The following is a 20,095-nucleotide window of genomic DNA, read 5'->3' as shown; positions in this document are numbered from 1 at the left end:
ATACTCGCCACGACAAACCTTTTTTTAGAAGAAGAAATGGAACATTTAGATAGTTGTCATCCTGTGCTGTGTTCATTATGTACACTATTTTTTTTAAAGATAGCTACTGGTCACGGCTGTTAGCTGCACTTGGATCGCGGCAACTTAGTTTTCTGCACGTGAACCATGAAAAATCAATGCATGCTCATGCATGTTCATGCATAACCAGTCAGCTGGCCTGCTCGCCCACGCATTTGACAGGTAACAATTCCATCAAATTTGAGATATCGCTTCGTTCTAAGTCTCAAAACAGTTCTAAAGTCACCAAACCACGCTGGTAATCGATGGCTATTCAATGTTAACATCTTCAGGAAGACTTCAGCTGTTTCCCGAGAGTTTGGGCATCGTTGCCGTTATTTTTCACGGTGTTCTTCTTCCTCCTGTCTGGAGCTGCAATTGCATCCTGGAATTATTTGAAATGTATTTCGTGCGGGCTGTGGGGGGTTCCAACAGGCATAAACTGACATCGCTATAGGATAACTGGTAACTTTCACCCTTCAAGGAGGTAGAGCAATGAGAATTTTTTTGTGGCGGTCGTCCAATTTTTGTGGCGGTCGTGGCTGTATTTGTGCACTTCCAAGGCTTTCATTCTGCCTGATACTACTCTCTACTGTATGGGAATCGTTGTTTAGGCACATGTAGCTGTCTTATTTGGTAGATCTGCTGTTTTCAATCACTTGGGACACTTTGTCTACCCTATTTGTCTTTCGTTCGTGCCATCTATCAGTTTTGTGGGGTGCCTTGACCTGTATTTGTGAAGTTCTCGAGTAAAGACCCTAATTCTTGACTGGAGTCACGTCTTGAATTGAATTTGCTGGGTGAGCCCTCGTTCACGCAGTTGTACTTATCGTAATAGTCAATATCTGCTTGCTGGACGGACTAGCGGCTAGAATAGGGATGACCAAATGGTCCAAGTGTGTACTAGTACACGATTATTGTTTCCATCATCGTGAAATGAGCGTTGTGGAATTGCAGTCGTCTGCCTTTGGCACTGAGGACATGAGGAGAGTTGATTGTTACTTCTGCTCAGCAATGAAGTGATCATCAGCTCTCTTTGTTCTAATTATTGAGAGGACATACCGGCATCGCAATCAAGTAAAGATTAGGCTAACCTCGCCAACCTCCAAAGAGAGTCGAAGATATTTTCTCCAAATGCAAAGACGATCTTTGTCAGTTTGTGACTTGCATTTGCGTGCATACAAGCGCAAGTCACGGACCACGGCACGTGCGCGGTTACCATGCCATCTCGAACCGACGCCATCTTTCTAAGTTGCCGCTTCTTGACAGCCGTGTGGTACAAACCATCATGCGAACACCAGCAGGAAAGTGCTAGGGGGCACCTAGTGATGGCGGCCGAAGCAGTGGAGGCACGGCAGGAGCAACTAAACCGACCAATGGTATCCATTTCGCTCCTCTTTTTTATTTTTTATTATATTGGCTTCACCGAAGCCATTGAAGCATGGAAAGTTTCTCTGCTGAGTATCTGCAAGAACTCGCAATCAGTGCTGGCTTTGCAAGCAGCTAGGTTACACTATGGGCAGCACTTGAGCTTTTACGAAAATAATAATGGTCAGGCCACACTGAAAAAAGTCTGTGGTTCGACTCACCCGACCGACCGTACATTTTTCAGCCCGACCGTAACTTTTTTTTCGGCGGGCTGTCGTGTGACTGACGTACGTGGACTGAACACGTCCACGTCTACGTGCTGTGCAGCGCGAGTCTGCGGACGCAGGCGGCTCCTTTTGGACTTGACTTGTAGTTGTACTGCAGTGCAGTGCAGTGAGTGGTACGACTGCTGCCTTGTGCTGGTAGTAGAGTCTACTCGATACGACCACCGGCAGACTGGCGAGACTTATTTTGAAGTGACCGTCCGGTTGAGAGTGATTGCCTCGTTCCAGATTAAGGACGGCCTTCTGTTTTGGGATGAAGGACAGACGAGATTGCACTTTCCTCGTTTTCTGCCACACAATGTTTCAAAGTATTAGCCAGTGATCCCTTTATACAACAAGTATGGCATAACACTGCGTAATAATGCCGATGTACTGGGTGTCTAAAGGCAGTACAGTGTATTTACATGTACTAAAAAATAATATATTAAAAAAAAATCCGCCCGCCCGCCCGTAAAAAAAATGTCCATGTTAGTCGAACCACACACCTTTTTTAGTTTGGCCTCAGCAACTTTTGCTTGTTTTGCCGCGGTTGCAAAAACTGTTGTCATATTTTAGCAAAGGGCCAGCAATAATGCTAAGAGCCACGGTCTACATGACAAAACTACAATACCGGCTTACCTGCCAGCCCGTATCATGGTCTACGCCACTCGCTAGCGTGCTTGAAGCTGTTCTGGTACCAGTACTGCGATGGAGGGCGACACTCACACAGTCGCCTGCGAGCCGCGAATGAAGTCTTCTTGAAGAGCGGAACACACGTATTGGTCAATGAACGGGTCACGTTCGTATCCAGCTTCGCTTCCACGGATACGGACGTCACGTCGAGTCCAACACAGAACCGACCGCGGAACAGAAAAGCCGGTCATGATATTGCCATTGGTAAGTCCTTCTTCGGACCGAATTGAACGAGGGCGGATAGTTCCGTACATTACTAACAGCGGGTAGAAATGGCAACCATTTTTTGATAGCAACGATGCTTCATCGCTGTGTCGAAGCAGTCTCCTGGTCTCTCGATGCAGCTTTTCCTGAGGTACCGCTGACAAGTGCCTACAACAGCGACGACCCTCTGGACTTTCTGGACAAAAGCCTGATGTAGCTACAAGCATCTTTTTTATCTTGGCAAAACGACAAGACGCACCAGTAGCCGAATGACATTGGAGAAGAAACGACCCAAGGAATGCCGACATGACCAGGCTTCCGGGTCGTCAAAGAATGGCTCGCAGAAAACAACCAGCGCTAAGTATCGGTAATACAATAGAGCGGAGTACATACATGTGCCATGTGTACCGCGTACCGGTACTGGCGGGATTCGGCTGGCCGAGGGTTGTGATAATGGCAAAGACTTTCACACCTTGTCCTTGGTAGACCCAGATGCTCGAAGTCCGTACATGGTATCCTAAGTTCGTAGATCTACGCCCATAATTTCATGTTCTGTTATTGTATTCGACTCAAATATTTTATGGAGGGGACAGTGTGGTATGTTCTCCTCGCGTAGCAATTTTCAGGGATCTACGATAAGCAGAAGTCCCATACCACGCGAGTGGGTTTTCGAGTGGCCATACGAAATACAAATTGGGTTACATTTCATGCAAAAATCAACTTTGCCAAGACCGATTTCGAACGGACACAGCGTCAAACAGACCTTCACTCGATCATCAAGAGCCAGCTTAGAGCTGACAATGGCCAGAGGAGAAGAATTATTATTTACAGAGAACCACCAATCCTTGCAGAAAGGTTGACACTCCTGGCATCTCCACCACTGTTTTCCCGCGGTTTTCACAGCGCAGCTGCTTCTTCTCTGAGCCGACTAAAAACAGCTTGCATTTCGGCAACAAACTACGCTTTTGCAAGAAATACTGGTGGAGGCACATGCCAAACATATCCCTTCGGTGCTTTCGTCGTAACCGAGGGATTGCAAGTAAGCAATTAGCAGAAATATGTGTGTATTTCGAGTCACCTCTGATCAGTACGGACTTATTAGAGTACCCTCTGCGACACCAAAATTTGATATGAAAAATTAGCGAACTCCAGAGAAACAGATCGGATCGAAAGATGGCCTGGTTCAATCGAGCCTGGCCTCAGAACAAACTTGGACAAGATACCTTCCATCCACGAGCAGGATTCTGGCAAGTGATCATTGCTAGTGTGAGTTTCAGCTCGGCAAACACACACTGTAAAAGTGTACGGACTTCGAGCACCTGGGTCTACTAAGTAGACTTGTACTACCTGGCCTGGTAGAGTGAGTGCGTTCGATTACACACTTGAATCGATTCATGAATCCATTCGCATGCATTCAAGTCGTTCGATTTCATGTCATGAGCCCTGGAATCGATTCGGAATCCATTCCCTCTATTCACATGGGGTGATGTGAATAGCGCGAATCGATTCATGAATCGATTCGTGAATCGATTCGCGCGTGTAATCGAACGCACTCACTACTCGTCGTTCGTAGACCAATCCATGTGTCATGTGTACTACACACATTGTAATGGTAGACTTTTCACAAGTGCCCGTGTGATCCTGTGTTTATTATTACCGGTATTATTATTTATAGGGCAATCCCCACAGGCCTCAGCTCAGCCTAAGCCTTCTTACACTTACAGTTACAGGATACCGTAAAATTAATGTGCCAATTCAAGGTTACGGAAGCGAGAAACAGATGTGCATAGGCGAATGTCAGCAGGTAGAGAGTTCCAACGTGTTGTGCCAGAGACGGTACTAAAACCTTCAGGTTTCAGCACTCCCTTTAGGCTAGCACTCCCTGGTTGCACTATCCACGTCTGATAACACTGAAAGTGGAATTATGTACTGTGCTGTACCAGTATTCGAAAGCACGTGCATAAAAGCACCCGCGTTCGAGATGGCAAGTTTGCTGGAAGAACACCGGGCCAACCAGCTCAAAAAGAAAAAAACCCAAAGTTGATGGAAAGAACTGAGCTTGCTCCCCAGTGGGTTAACACGCTTCATCCAGTTCCACACACTCGGCAGCGCCAACTGCTACAACAATTTTGGACCCAATGTTCAGACCTCTGTGCAGCGACCCAGGGCATTTTCTGTGATAGTTTAAAAATCATTTCAAGACATAATGTATAAAAAAATTAATACTGATTGACTTGTGGTGGAATATTATATTGCGGAATAGTCAGAAGCGGCACAAGACCAGACAGGAGAAAACAGACAAACGGACGGGTGGATAGGTAGCGTTAGGTAGATGTGAGAAACGCTAGATGCAGTAGCGTTCTCCGCTGCTCTTGATCCACACAAGACACTTCATGATTACACAGCGGACATGCAAACTTAGTAAAGAGACTTGGTGCTCTGTCAGCCATCTGCTTGATTATTGGATCGGTCTAGATAAATACTGCACGGACAATCAGTTACTGGTGGGCATGTCAAGTGCTCTGCATAAAAATAATTAATTTAAAATCACATGTATAGCATAGAATGGGGAAGTGAGTATTCGAAGAACCAACGCTGACGCACATGCAGCGTTTACTGTACAAATCTACCGCCATAATCTCAAGGTCTGCATGTGTTGTTAGTTTTCAACAGCTTGATTGGTCCAGCTAAGCCGCAGGACTTACAGGCTAGGACTTTTCCGGCTCAGGGCCACTAGCGATGCGCACCGTGTCAGATGACTGCACTCACACGCAGTGCTCCAATGATCTGGTCACATGCCTCGCGGAAGCGCATCTGAGTGCCAGAGCTTGCCACACGCTCAAAGGACAATCGGCACACGCCTCCGTCTTCTATTACGCTGATGTCAAACTCGGTTTCATGCATGCTGCAGTGGATCGCCTCGAAACCTCTCGGTTTCCAGTCATCAACGCGCAGGTTACGCAACACCCGGATAACTTCATGCATAATGGCATCTGGTGGCAGATCAGACAGTCCATCGACTGTTGTTACTATTTTGCTTCCAGCGCTAACTCTTCGTCCGTTCACTGCAGTTGTGTGTGGTCGACCTGGACCTGTGCTGTTGATTCCTGCAATGCCGTTTGTTGCAGCATGAGACTTTCTCGTTCTGCCGGCTGATGTGATACTGCGTGGTATGGCAGGCAGTGTAGTGGATGTTGAATCACCACTGCTTCTGCGACTGTTGTTGCCGGATGACTGCTTCGGGGCCGAGATGAGATCATGGTCGCCGTTGGCTTGTGAGAAGAGTGTGTTTTGCTTCACTGGCCGACGTGACGGGTGATCAGCAGCAACAGCACTGCTGTCCCGAGGAGCGAGCAGCTCATCGCGGAATGAACTGGCACGATGGAGCTTAGATGACGGGCCAGACTTGGCACGGTGGCTTCCAGGTGCTTGCCTGTGACCGTTCTGCCATGGAAGTTCATTCGTTTCAGGATCTGGACGTGCCGGGATCGATGGCCCAATGCCGGCAATGTCTGCATCAGCCATTAGCCAGGCAGGGTCTGTTTTCTGAGGCTTGGAAAAGGCGTTCTGAACACTTTCCTCCAGCGCCTGTGGCAAATACGGTGCACCGCGTGGCTCCGGAAATCTCCCAGCAGGTGATCCGGGGCTGCTCGGATTTGTTCTGGATGATCCAATTTTGGGTGGCTTGAGTTGCCCTGTCGTCACACTGTGTTTCATACCGCCCGGTTGTGGGCCCCGATGGAAAGCATTCTCGGCACCACTGACTGACCAGCGGCGGCCAGAACTTCGGCGAGCAGTTGGCGGCGGCGGTGGTTCAGCGTCTTGAAGCGGCATGCACCTGTCGCTGGCTTCCACGTCCGATGTGCGCAGCTGATCCAAGCCGTTTACGCGTGGTGTCGCTGCCGCTGCTGTAGCCACAGGTGTGGGTTGTGTTGGTGCCGCGGCGGCGGTGGCACGCCCTGATGGCCTGGCGGTGGTGGAAGGTATCTCCGTGGGATGCCCTTCACTTAGCGAACGGTGGCGCTGGGATGCGCCGGCCTCCATTGGGCGCTCATAGCGCTTTGCCTTAGCCGGCATAGCTTGTTCGTGCTGCAGTGCACAGGAAGAGAATTCGCTGTTAGGACCAAGGCACATCACAGTGGAGAAGTAGCATACATCAAGTCATAGCGCAGTTTAGAATCTGGATACTCCGCCAGGTTTGGGCGTAGTGTGCATGTATGTATGCTTTGCGCATTATTGGGTACATCTTTGCTAACTACAGTGCTGGCCAGAGAAATCCAACTTCATGAATAAAGTAGCGCCGCGTTCGAGTACACAAACCAGTATGTGTAGTGCTAGGGCTGCGTAGCGCCCGGCAACGCCATTTTATTCATGAGGTTGAATTTCTTTGTCCAGCACTGTACTTTATCAGCACCTACCAAAGTTCAGTTGAAAATGGTGTGGAGTACTAAGGACACGCACATTCACGCTAGCTGTATCATATTACCTGGTTGGGGTGATGTGCTTGCGAATGTCCCGTGTGGTGGTTGCTGGGTACTACTGAGTGGTTGCGGTGGCCTTTGGCTGGCAGGCTCTCCGACTTCTGAGCAGTGCTTGGTGCGGGCGTCTTACGCGGTGGGTGTGCAATCTCGTGTCGCTCCAGCCGCCTGGCCAGGAGCTTGTAGCATGCGCTGGCATGCACAGCGCGATTCGATGTCATTGCTCGGATGATGTCATGCATTGAGCAGCTCAGTGTTTTCACCATGTGCTGAATGATGCGGTCGTCCAGTTCGCTTTCCGTCGGAAAGTTGGGATGCGGAGTCGGCACAAACCCTGCGTCCCCGTCGCGGTTGAGCCACGGATGGTGGAAAACATCGGACAGCGAGATGCGCTCCTCCGGATTTGGGTTGAGAAGCTTGAGCAGCAGGTCCCGGCACTCCGCACTGGGTTTGATGTGGTCCGGCAGTGGGTTCATGCGATTGCTGATCATCTTTGCATGCAGCTCGGTGATGTTGAACGGCTCAACTGTGTACGGCAATGAGCCTGTCAGCATAGCGTACATGTTCACTCCACTGTATATGCATCGAATAACAAGGAACAAAAGAAGTACCACACACACGCACACACACCACACACAAAGGCATACTTGTGAGAATGGGGAATAGACACAGTTCTGCTTTATCGCGTTCCTTTACTATCTTTTAAGTTTACATGTGAAAACTAATGTGCACTTGGCACGTTGCACAGTGCAAATCGACTTTAGTTAGCCCTTATTGATATTCCTACTAAAGTAGCACCGTGTTGTTTCTGTCATCCACCGTCAGCTACCTCACAAATTGATGAAAGCTTAAACGGCAAGGTCGAAAAGGTCCAGCATCTGCATGCATTCCTGGAACCCAATTACAGGTCACGAGTGACCAGGCAACTTCGTGTCATGACATGTCAGCAAAGACACTTGGCTATATTCCAGGAAACTCTCTCTCCCCTGAGGCTCTCTCTCTCTCTCTCGCTTTCTCTTTCTCTCCGAGTCTTTCTTTCTCTTACATGCTCCATACGTCCACACTGGGCCCATACGACGAGTGACCCAACAGCTCTGGTGCGGCATAGGCCGGAGATCCACATTGTGTACGACAGTGCTTCTCAGCATTGGTCAGGGTCGCCATTGACCGCGTCGGCTCAAGAGTGTTGCTTAGGCCGAAGTCTGTGAAGGAAAAGGACACAAACAGGAACACAAATAATCACGTGTTTACAACTATTCCTTGTGACTGCACTCACGAGTTTGCCAAACCATGGCTGCAGTCCGTCAACAGGTGTTGCAGGTATCAATATTCATGACAGGCACTCATCAACATTGTCCTGTACACGGTGATCTTGGGTGGTTGATCTTGGGATGTCTTTTTCTTGCAGCTCCCGTACAGGTACATGTACTGTAAGACATGTAAATATAACGAGGAAGTAAATCTAACGTTTTAACGGGTGACATTTCTTCGTTATAATAAGATCCGTTGAGGCCATACTGCTTCATATATGTTGTGTGTGGATATGGCGGAATACTGCAAGGGCGTTAAACATATCTTCTCGTTAGCCTATGAATCTTGGACAATCGTTAAATTTGCGACTCGTTATAATAACATGCCTTACAGTATGCATTTTTTCATCAACAGTTTGCTGATTCCATGACACACACGATGTACAAGTACACGTATACGTCACACATGTAGTATACTCTTATGTCAAAGAGTCTGTCCAGTCAGTACACACTTGCTGTGATCACACTTGGACTGAGCCTGTCTGCTTTGCGATGAACTTATTACTTTGTGGAATCACGAGCTATGCTGACTAGCTTTGCACACCAGCGTGCTGTACATCAATGCGAGTGCATGGTCTGTTGCTCTGCAAAAGCCGATGACAGCGTGTGGTTGCCGGAGCAGTCAACACATCACGCGACATGACACATGCCTGTGCACAGACCACCCAGCCACAACCGTATGCCACACACCGCCCAGCTGCTTTCTGATCTCGCCCCTATTATAACCTAGCCCATAAAAGTCAGCAGTTCACATGCATGCCCAAATCAGTATTATCGCTACATCAAACATTGCCCAGCAATATCTTGCAATGAAATTCAATAAACCACACCACAGTATTTCCTTCTACGTGTTCTATAACTATAATTAATATTTAGTCCACATTTTTTGCCCACTAAAGTCTGGAAATTCACTTTAGTATTGTGTGGCTGTGAAAGATTGTTTTCTTATTCCGACTGCACAGTGGACATAGGACTAACCAATTATCTTTATGTTCAAGTTTGCATCCAGCAACAGGTTCTCAATCTTCAGGTCTCTGCAAGCGGAAGGAGAATGGCAGATAGAAAAATCAGCGATCAATCAGCTTAGCCCATCGCTCTATCCCACACGCTGACTTGGTCAAAATTAACATAACATATAAACAGCCAATGCACGAATCATAGTTCCTTGCATCAAGCACGTTCTTATTTGAAGCGGGAACGTGTCAGTCCGAGTGGAATTGTCTTGAGCTAAATATCCAACAAAATCTCCTCTCCGAGTCACCAATACAGTAAACAACGTAACCCAAGGGCCGTGATATTCTCTATTTTATAGCCAAGGAATGGTATGGTATACTGTAGAGTCATCAATATTAGTACTCAGTTATATTCCCGGTGTATGTTATCATGATCCAGGGTGAAGTTATTGTGAGCTATTTCCCTGTCCAGAACTACCACAATACGCCGTGATGCTTTATAGATGGACCAATAAGAGAAGTGGCTTTGAAATTCAGCAACGAGCGATGTGCCATTGTCAAAAATTCAGCAAATGGGCCTGAACAAGCTCTCCGAATTTCTCTTACCTGTGTACGATATTTGCTCGATGTAAGTAGTCCACTGCAGAGACTATCTGCCTGATGAAGATGCGCACCTCGTCTTCTGGCAAATACGACTTCTTGCAAATCCTGTCCATCAAATCGCCTCCCTCCGCCATCTCGGTGACAAGGTAGTAGCTGTTTTCCGTCTCGACGACTTCCAGCAGCTTGAGGATGTTCGGATGCAGCACCATCATCATGAGCTTCGCTTCTCGCCGCATGTTTTTGGCCACGTACGAATCTTCTCTCGCCTTCTTTTTGTCGATTACTTTGACGGCGACCTGCACAGAACAGTCGCACAAATTCAATTGGTGCAGCTAACCACGAGCTGAAATTCAAGATGTGATAGCTTCACTGGGATCAACAAACCCTGGCTTCTGGATCCGCAACGCTCACCGTCGGTAGATCTACGCTGCGTGTTACAGTCCGGCATTCGTTAGTTTGAAGCTGTTACTGTCATTACGGAAAGAGCCCTCCGGCACGCCGACACAACATCCGTATCCGACGTTCCCATTTCATAATGGGCGTCTCACAAGTAATCACTGGCACTGCCACCTTGTGTGGTCCCTACCATTACTGGCGTTAGTTGTCTTCCCTCTCTCCCTTTCTCCTTTCCTTGATTGGAAGGGTTGTATTTGAGGTAACACATTATATCATACATAGATTATCTAGGTTGCCTTACGATCTATATCTCGACGTTATACAAATTATCGGAGTCAGTTTACCATCCCTTGATCTGATAACATCTCTTGGTGGAAAACAAGTACATCTCTACATTAGGCACTGTCCCAGAATGACAGGGGTATGATAAGTGATATTTCACTAACCTTTTCACCGGTGAGGATGTGCCGACCCTCCTTGACCTTGGCGAACGCACCTTCACCGAGTGTTTTTCCAAGGATATAGCTACCCACGCGTTTTGAATGGGGGAAAGAAAAGATCTCCTCGCGGCTTGGTCTCGCAACGTTGTCCGGCAGGGGATCAATGCCCATCTGGTCGGCCGTCATCGTGCCGCTTGAGTCCTTACGCGACGGATCATCTGTGGCTGCACCGGCCCCTCGAATGCTGGAATTGGTCGACGATCTACTAGTACTCACGCCTCTCGGTGGACTGGGCGAGTCCCTGGAAGGTGCCATGTCCGTGTCTCTGCGAGCCGTCTTGTCTGCGGGCTGATCCTCTGTGGATCTTTTTCGAGCCTCTTCCCTTTGCCCAGACCGGCGGGCATTGGTCATAGTAAACCAAGGCGCTTCTCTTCATCTAGGTTTTCTTCCTGACTGCGCCTGTGATTCCCATCACCAGCAGACACCATCGACCTGTGTGCGCCGTGTAGTAGCTGAGCAAAGTTTGCGCCTGTGTCTGTGCATGGAGTCTAGGCTCATGGTTCTTCCTTGCTCAAACGTGCAGAAATTCTTGGCGTTCATGCCAGGCCGTGTGGACAGATGAATACCACGATCCGGTGCGCTTCTTCGAGCATGTCACCTGGCTGGATGGGTGCGCTGGTAGGTTGCTGTCTGATACGGCGATGCATTTGGAGGAGGTCAGGTCGAACGAGTTGATGGGCCGCAGCAATCGTGCGCTTTCCAGAAGATACGTGATATTGCGTTGACATGCACCTGTTGCATGGCAGTCACTGAGTCAGTCAGTCCGATCGGTCTGCGCGCACTTGTCATTTCACACTCCCTGGACGATTCCAGATGTCAACAACTTACCGCAGACACGTGCCATTGGGCCGGGGAAAGATGGGCGCTTGACATGGGCAGTAGGATCCAGCGGATTCTGCCGCAGAAAAATTGGCAGAATTCGGTACTTTTTCTGGTAAGTTTCATGCATGTTTGGTATGTGGATAAAGAAATGAAGCAGAATTCGATGAATTGCCCGCCATAAGGTTTGTATGGTTCTGCCAATTTTACTGCTTTTCGAGCAGAATCTGCCACCTTTTCGAGCAGAATCCGCCGGTCCCTAAAATGGGCAGAGAGTGCGCACAGCACCCCAGTGGTGCCCTGTGTCCAGGAGGTAGCCTCGAACGATCTTTCAACGCCAAAACCTGGCCACCTCGATATGGCAGCATGCTGAATGCGCGAGGAAAGGCCGATAATTTGACAGGTGAAATGAGTGCATGCACACGATACGTGGTTGGTTGGAAACAGCAACACTGTATCCATGTATGTAGCTCTGCCGAACACGAGGAAGTGTGGAGGGAACGGGCTTCCCATCCGTGAGCTCACCTGAAAGCGTGCTCCAACTTAACTCGTGAAGCAACATGCGCAGGAAACGTCCTCTGTGGTTGTCACTGGTTGACCCCCCCCCCCTCCGGAATCAGGTGTTATGCCCATGCATGCATTGATGATACTATTATAAATATTACATTTTAGCTCTGAACAGAGGAATCAGGGCCATGCATGATAATGATGTTGGTGCATGTTAACGCGTTACCCGTAGAGCCTCTACTACACAGTATTGAACAGCATTGCGGTCAATTTGCGGAAGATGTAATGGTGCTTCCTTCGGGCGTGTACAATGCCGTCCAACGATTGTGTTGATCCACGTTTTCAACTTTTGTGCGTTCGTGTGTGCGTTCGGGCGTATGTGTGCGCGTATGTGTTTGCGTGTGTCTGCATGTGTGTGTGTGTGTGTGTGTGTGTGTGTGTGTGTGTGTGTGTGTGTGTGTGTGTGTGTAACCTGGATACCAATGAAGATGACATCCACTGTACATTGTACATAATGCACTAGAGGTTTGCTGACGTGACCTCGTTGGGAGGGCGTGCCAGATCTACCACAACCTAGCATTTGATGACCACTGCACACTAGTATTTCGCCACCTCCCTTCATTGGCACTATTTGCCCTTGTGCGTAGTGGAGTTGTTCGACGCAATACTATTGATTGCTTGAAATGAAGCCGATCGGCGATCTACACTCTACGTAATGGTCGGCTAAATCCTGGGCGTCCCACCACCATTTTCCTCCTCCACTGAGTCTGAGCACTGCGTGTGTTTCCCAGTAGAAAACCGTGCACTGCACAATGCCGGTTTTAGCCTTTTTGCCTAAAAACGTCTTTAGCCTTAGCCTTAGATGCGTGGACATACAATGTCATGTACACGTACATGTGTTTAAGGTGGGTCTGATCACCTAGAAGGCTACCGGTAGATCCTCACGTGTGGCCTTACACTTATCAAATACGGTTTTCGCATAGCTTAGGGCAAGCAGATCAGACGAGGGCCATTGACGGATATGACTGCATCATGAGTGCAAATCATTACCGCAACCCCAGGATCTACACTGGATGGTGGACCTGCACTCATCTTAGACCGCTTACTCCGTGTCATACATGGGAAAATGCCACACATGGACCCGCCAGTGGCGTCACTCTTTGCGTGTAATTAGTCCCCAGACAGAGACTCGAGGCGCCAGAACCGCACCACGTACAGTGTATTTTGTAGGTAGATGAAGGCACAAAAAGTCGTCGTCCCATACAGTCATGTCACTGATGTACAAGTATCTCAATTTCTAACACTTGCCGGTACTGGTGCTGCTTCAGTGATGAGGTAAGACTGTCTCTCGTTCACCTCGATACGACACATTACTCAGTTTTAGTCTATACCGACATCCCCTATGGTTTGTCCTTTTCCTCGTTTCTTTTTGTTCTCCACATGTTTCCAATAGTAAAAACAAAAACAAAAAAAACACTCATGTACATGTTCATGTATAGTTTATAGGCACGGGATGCAATCAAATTGATCTGTATTGAAGACGTCCTTGCATTACTTTCTGTCCAGGGCTAAGATCCCCATAACAGATAGTCCGATCGGCCGAGGAGAACGTGCAGAGCCATTTGCTGAACAATGTTCCAAGTGTCACTGATCGAGTCGCGGTGTTGCAGACACATGTCATGCCAAGGTGGTGGAGGTGGTGGCAGCAGCAGGAGCAGGAGCAGGAGAAGCAGCACGTGAACACACTTGCCTTGGGAAGCAGCTCGATCCTGCACCAGCACAAGTAATACTACGAGCAGCTAGAAAGAAAAGGTCATTTCGACCAAACCATGAGGCAAGTACAACAACAGCACACCGACCAGAGCATGACTTGGAAGAACGTTCTACTGAAGCTCACAGTAGATCGATATTCATAATAACCTCGGTGATCCTACAACTGCATGTAAAGTTGCAGGCCTGCTGTAAGTACTTCTTTGTGGTCCACTTTCACAACAGTAACACACACAGAAGTCTCTGCTGTGAGCACGGTGGCTCGGAGATGGCTTTATTTATTGATATTATATCCTATAATACTCATAAAAAGGACACACTTCAGGCTCTTTACGAACATCTGGAAAGTGTTTGGTTTCACATGTATAATTTCAAGCCTTCTCATCGTATACGCAGTGCTAGATTGCTGAATTTTTTGGAAGCCGTATGCATCCACACAAGGAGGTTTTGACGACCCCTACCTAACAGCCTAAGTGTGAATATAATTTGCTTCTGCTCGTGTACGCAGTGCTAGATTGCTGAATGTTTTGGAAGCCGTATGCATCCACACAAAGAAACCCAACCTTTGCAAGCAGAAGCAAATTATATTCACACTTAGCACTTAGGCTGTTACCAGAGGGTACCAGAGGGTACCAGGTTCAAGTCCTGCTTGGAAGCGGAAGGATTTTTTCCAGCCGTGCTGCGACCCACAGTTAATTGGGAACTCGTGGCCTGGCACGAGGGAAACATGGATGCAGTGAATGGGATTTCGGTCTTTGACCACTTTGTGGTGGGTCTGATCTACTCACCTCCCACCGTTTAGGAGCTGCATCTGCGCCTTGATCCAAGAGGGTGGTGGCGTTCCTGCGGATGCGGAAAACTGGGCCTTTGGCCGAGTCTCACGCGAACCGTGAAATTTTTTTTTTTTTTTTTTTAGGCTGTTAGGTAAGTCGTCAAAACCTCCTTAGTTATGTCCAGTGGTTGTCTCTTGTTGTCGCACTACATGTCACGCTTATTGAGTTTTCTCGCACCTGTACCTAAGTCCTTTGTGTCATTATTGCTATGTGTATAGGTCACGCATTTTCGCTGTTTACTTTAGTTATCTTCTTCTTTGCGCTGTTTTACCACCTCCTTACTGTACTTAATCCACTGTTCCTGTTCCTTTTCCTTTGCCTGTATTTCACCTGATGAGAAGGCTTGAAAGTATACTTGTGAAACCAAAAACTTTCAAGATGTTTGTAAAGAGCCTGAAGTGTGTCCCTTTTATGAGTATTATCCCTTTTTTGTCTCAGAGGAAACTGTTTACATTATTATATCCTCTTCCTGATTTTTTCTTTCTTTCTTCAATAATTGTATCCATAGAGATAAGATTATTATTTTAATATAAGCACAAGATACTGCTGCTAGTCGAACAGCAAAACACACAGAAAACGGCAGGATGTTACTATGAATGTAACAACACCTGTCCAAGCTAAAGGACCTACGTTAGGCACCGGCGGATTCTGCTCGAAAAGCAGTGAAATTGGCAGAACCATGCATGTACAAACCTTATGGCGGGCAATTCATCGAATTCTGCTCCATTTCTTTATCCACATACCAAACATGCATGAAACTTACCAGAAAAGTACCGAATTCTGCCAATTTTTCTACCGGCATTATTCGCCGGTGCCTAACCTACATCTACAAATTACAATGTCATGTACATGTACATCCCTGCCCCAGGCCACGGTACATGTATCTCGAACCCCCCACACACTCACCACACGGTCATCATCCAGCTTCAGTTCAATCACTGTATTCTTCCTATGCAGATTCAACTCCCCTGCCACTAGCCATACAATCCGAAGCTGCTCAATCTGCGGACAATCGAAGCTGTATGTAACCATACAAAGGCCCACGACGCACAGTCGCACACACCACCCCTACGTTTTTGAACTAAAAAAGTAAAGCAGTCGTAACTGCCACAGCCAAATGGCCAATAAGAAAGCCAATATGTATCGATAAACACACACCCAGAAGTCAGGGTGGGATGGTGGGATACAAACTGCGCCAACGAAAAGCCACTGCGAAGTGACAGGAATGCGGTCAAGCACAGCATTATTGCTGAAGGCTAGTGAAGCAAAAAGTTGCGGGGAAATCCCAAAATCGGTGCGATTTTACATGAGAACAGGCATGGAAAAGGTTCCTCTTTCCACATCCAGTACTGCCGTATTGGACCCTAGACGTCACTAGAGCCATTCATGCATGTCACCATGGTCACCCAGTCAGACAAAACAAGTAACAGTAGTTTGTTGTTTGTTTGTTTGTATTTATTTTGATTCGCAAATTCAAACGGGCATAGAACCCAATAACAAGAAAGCGAACATGAAAATTATAATGAGAATGAGAATTAAAATACTCAGATCTTCAGCGTAGAGTCAGTAGAGTCAGAGGGAGATCGGGTACAACAGAAAGAGAACAGAAAACAAACAGAAGATTTCGCTTATCGGCTGTGCAAAGTTGGTACGCTTTTGCCGAGCCACCATGCTCTCAGCAGAGACTTCTGTGTGTTGGTGTTGTGAGAGTGTACCACAAAGACCGTGGGTACCAAGAGTACATGAAAACCATTTTCATGTACTCTTGTGGGTACTGAATACCATGGTATGGCCAACTGTGTAGCAGTCTACAACGTGTACGGTGTAGGGAATGGCAGCTCGGCGGAATGCTGGGATGTTGCCCATGGCTCGCACCGTGTCAGGTATATGGTTCAACAGGCAACCGCGAGATGCCGGTCGGCATTGGTCTGCTCGGCTTCTGGCTATTGGTTGTTGTAGGCCCAGACTGCGCTGAAGGCGAGTTGCTCCGCAGTTGCGAACAAACAGTGCCTGCAGAGCAGCACTGGCACGGTTATGAACGCACCGCCATACCAGCACGAGCAGTTTCTGGCGATATACCTCGTCCACGCGATAAACAGAGAGCCTCTCCAAGAGGTCACTGGCCCTGGTAAATCGTGGTCGTCCGAACACCGCCCTTGCTGCGCGGTTTTGGGCCACCTGCAAGCGGTTTAGCTGGTTGTGGGTCAAGCAGGGGCCATATGCTGACGATCCATACCGTATTATAAGCACGGTCCTTTATTTTTTTCAATGTACCTTCGACCCGTGCTATTATTGGAGACGTTCCTTTATTGGAGACTGTTCCATTATTATTTCAACCTCATTTCAGAGGCATGTTGCCATGCCAAATTCATGTATGACACACACATTTCAGGGTTTTTTCGCCGGTACAGATAATGAATTTACACAGTGTGCTTATAATGGAGACTGAGCACTTTATTTTTTGAATGCCGCCCAAGGTATTCTATTATTGGAGACGTGCTATTATTGGAGACTGCGCTTATATTAGAGATAATACGGTATATCAAACCCGGCATGATGACGAATAGGAAGTACTTGCTTCGACTAGCTAGAGTGAGGCAGCGTCGCGCCCGCCACAGACTACCGATCTTCCTAGCAGTGCGTGAGATGCACTGGTCAACTTGCGGTTGCCAGGCCATTCGTTCATCGATCAAGACGCCGAGGTATTTCGCGCTGGTGGTGTGCGGAAGGACATCATTTCGACATCGTGCCACCACCTCCGGCTGCTGCCCACTGCTGCTGGTAAACAACCAATACATTGCTCTTCTTTACATTTAATACAAGACCACGAGCGTCCAGCCAGCTTGAGAGGGAGGTAACCGCCAAGCTGAGCGCATCAGACACCTCTTGCGCTGTCCGTCTTGCACATGTCAGGGCGATGTCATCCGCAAACTGCAGTGATGATGCCGGCGTAGATTCAGAGGGGACATCTCTGGTGTATGGAGACCAACAGGCCAGTCCACTGTCACCTCGTATTATCAGCACAAACCTAAAGCTCCTGCAAGTTTTCGTGGAGCCCCTCGGATAAAAGGCCGCGCAATTCACCTTGGCAATGTCCACATGGGATGTAGTGCTGATTCCATAGTAGGTTGGTGCGAGAAAAAAGACCTGCCAGTCATGAAGTGCAGTGTGTCAGAATCCCGGTACTTCGGACTGGCGTACGCACATGTCGTGATCCCAGCAGATCAAATCGACAAAGCCCTGCAGGAAGACTTCTGGCCAGCGGAGGTGCGTGCACGAGAGTGGAGATTCGCCTTGGATAAGATAGCTTCAGCTTCAGCCACATCATGAATGCCGACACCCCACTAAACCCTAATGCAATCTCATTCCATCCTAGACTACACACCCCTAATTTAGCCCCTTTATCAAACAGCAACAACGGCCTTAGTCTTAATCTTAGAGTAGGGTTCCTCAATGTGTGCCACCTTCTTAATAAAAAGCATGAAGTTGAGGATTTCATACGATCTCAAAACATTGACATCATGATACTGGCGGAAACCTTTCTATCTAGCTCTACCGCAGACAGCTTGCTCAGCATACCTAACCAATGCACTTTTCCGGAGGGATCGTCCCAGTCATGGAGGTTGCCTAGCAGCCTATGTCCACAATCGCTTTCAAGCACAAGTGGTGGGAGACCACACCAACATAGAACTTTTGCTACTGGAGATCAGAAGTCATCGAAACCGGATTCTCCTAGGAGGAGTGTATCGACCTCCAGGCACGCCAGTACAATTTTGGCAGGACTTGTCCAACGCAGTTGACGCAGCAGCGGCGTCAATGCCATCGTCCCCGCTGATTTTAACGGGCGACTTCAATGTCGACGTAAGCCGGCGCCAAGCCCCTCAGCTCGACAATTTACATCGCTTCTGCGACCAGTTCAATATCAGCAACAAGGTGCAGGACACTACCCGCATTGCCCCCCCCCCCCCCACGGCAGCAGAACAACACTGGGTCTCGCCCTAGCTGTAGATGGAGCGATAACCTCCTGCACGGTTCTCCCTTGTACCATCAGCGACCACTTTGCGGTCGTAATTGACCTACCTTTCAAGTGCACTGTGGAACCTCCTGCTGTCAAGTGCGGTCGTAACCTAGCAAGGATCGATATGAACCGATTCGCTCATGACTTGCATCATTGTGACCTGGAGAATTTTTCAACCGCTCAGACTGTGGATGCCATGTGGTATTCTTGTACTGACAAGATTGTTTCCGTTTTGGACGAGCACGCTCCTGTCCGAACGTATCGGCCTAAATCTTCCTCCCGCACGCCCTGTCCTTGGAAATTACCTGCCCTCCACGACGCTATTCTACTTCCCAACGCAGCACATCGTCGCTGGCGAGCCTCGCCGACTGACATGGATCTGCGAACTGTATTCACATCAGCACGAGCCGAGGCTAAGCGAATGTCCCGACGCCTCAGGGCCCAGTACTACAAGAATCTTCTCACACGGAGTCAGGCAAATGCGCGCCTCACTTGGAAGACAATAAACGAGCTCAGCGGCCGGACCAAAACTTCCACTCCACCCTCTGTCAGTATAGCAGCACTCAGCGAGCAATTCAGTGGAGTAGTCTCCGATCCAAGTAGACCTGTGCAGCTAGCCTTACCTTGTGGTCCGTCACCACGGGAACCTTTGCGGGAATTCCAGGCCACTAGTGTTGAGGAGGTATTCACCTTGCTCGTGAGACTCGATGCTCGTAAAGCTGAGGGCAGCGACAGTATTCCGGCATTCATCCTGAAGCATTGTGCAGCAGCCCTCGCCCCGTCGCTATCCATATTAATTAATGCATCCCTTTCGTCTGGCATTGTGCCCGTCTCCCTGAAGATTGCAAATGTTCTACCCCTATTTAAGTCTGGTGACAAGAACGCATCTCGCAATTACCGTCCCATATCTTTGCTGCTAATAGCATCGAAGATCTTGGAGAAGATAGTCCACAAACGCCTGTGTGACTTCTTACAAACCCATTCACTTTTGCCCGCCAATCAGTTTGCGTACCGGCCACAACACTCCACGGAAGATGCCTTGACCTTGGCCCTGGGCCGCTATCTGTCGTCAGCAGACCACCAGCTACATACTGGCGCAGTACTAGTGGACACGAGCAAGGCATTCGATAAAGTACGGCACCAGCTCATGATCCAAGATTTGTTTGCTTTGGGTATATCTTCGACTGCATTGCGTTGGTTTGCGAGCTACTTCACGGACCGTCGACAGAGAGTAGTTCTGGCGAGTGGGCAGTGCTCGGGCCTAACTGCATGCGAGTGTGGAGTCCCTCAGGTAGTGTACTGGGTCCTTTGCTGTTTTCACTA

At 48.4% G+C, this 20,095-nt stretch overlaps 1 protein-coding gene across 1 annotated transcript; it reads right to left on the bottom strand.

Annotated features, from left to right (window-relative positions):
- Positions 1 to 4,726: 4,726 nt before the first annotated feature.
- On the bottom strand, positions 4,727 to 11,368 carry LOC135814893 (serine/threonine-protein kinase MARK2-like). The gene is made up of 6 exons (XM_065328090.1): positions 10,772 to 11,368; positions 9,933 to 10,225; positions 9,352 to 9,407; positions 8,109 to 8,265; positions 7,072 to 7,636; positions 4,727 to 6,674 (listed from the first exon to the last, which is right to left on the bottom strand). The coding sequence occupies exons 1-6, from the start codon at positions 11,174 to 11,176 to the stop codon at positions 5,337 to 5,339; spliced, it is 2,814 nt and encodes a 937-aa protein (XP_065184162.1). The 5' UTR covers positions 11,177 to 11,368; the 3' UTR covers positions 4,727 to 5,336.
- Between the last annotated feature and the right edge of the window lie 8,727 nt (positions 11,369 to 20,095).

Source organism: Sycon ciliatum, chromosome 4 (assembly GCF_964019385.1).
Source record: "Sycon ciliatum chromosome 4, ocSycCili1.1, whole genome shotgun sequence".
Lineage (NCBI taxonomy): Eukaryota > Metazoa > Porifera > Calcarea > Leucosolenida > Sycettidae > Sycon > Sycon ciliatum.
Note: the sequence above shows the minus strand (reverse complement) of the source record. Positions and strands in the feature narration are given on the sequence as shown.

What these genes read in the sequence shown, in the direction of transcription:
- LOC135814893 (XM_065328090.1), bottom strand. Translation starts at nt 11,176, where the DNA reads ATGACCAATGCCCGCCGGTCTGGGCAAAGGGAAGAGGCTCGAAAAAGA. An exon ending in ACATCCTCACCGGTGAAAAG is followed by an intron (nt 10,226 to 10,771) that starts GTTAGTGAAATA and finishes TGTTCTGTGCAG; the next exon opens with GTCGCCGTCAAAGTAATCGA. An exon ending in AAGCACATCACCCCAACCAG is followed by an intron (nt 6,675 to 7,071) that starts GTAATATGATAC and finishes TGTGCACTGCAG; the next exon opens with CACGAACAAGCTATGCCGGC.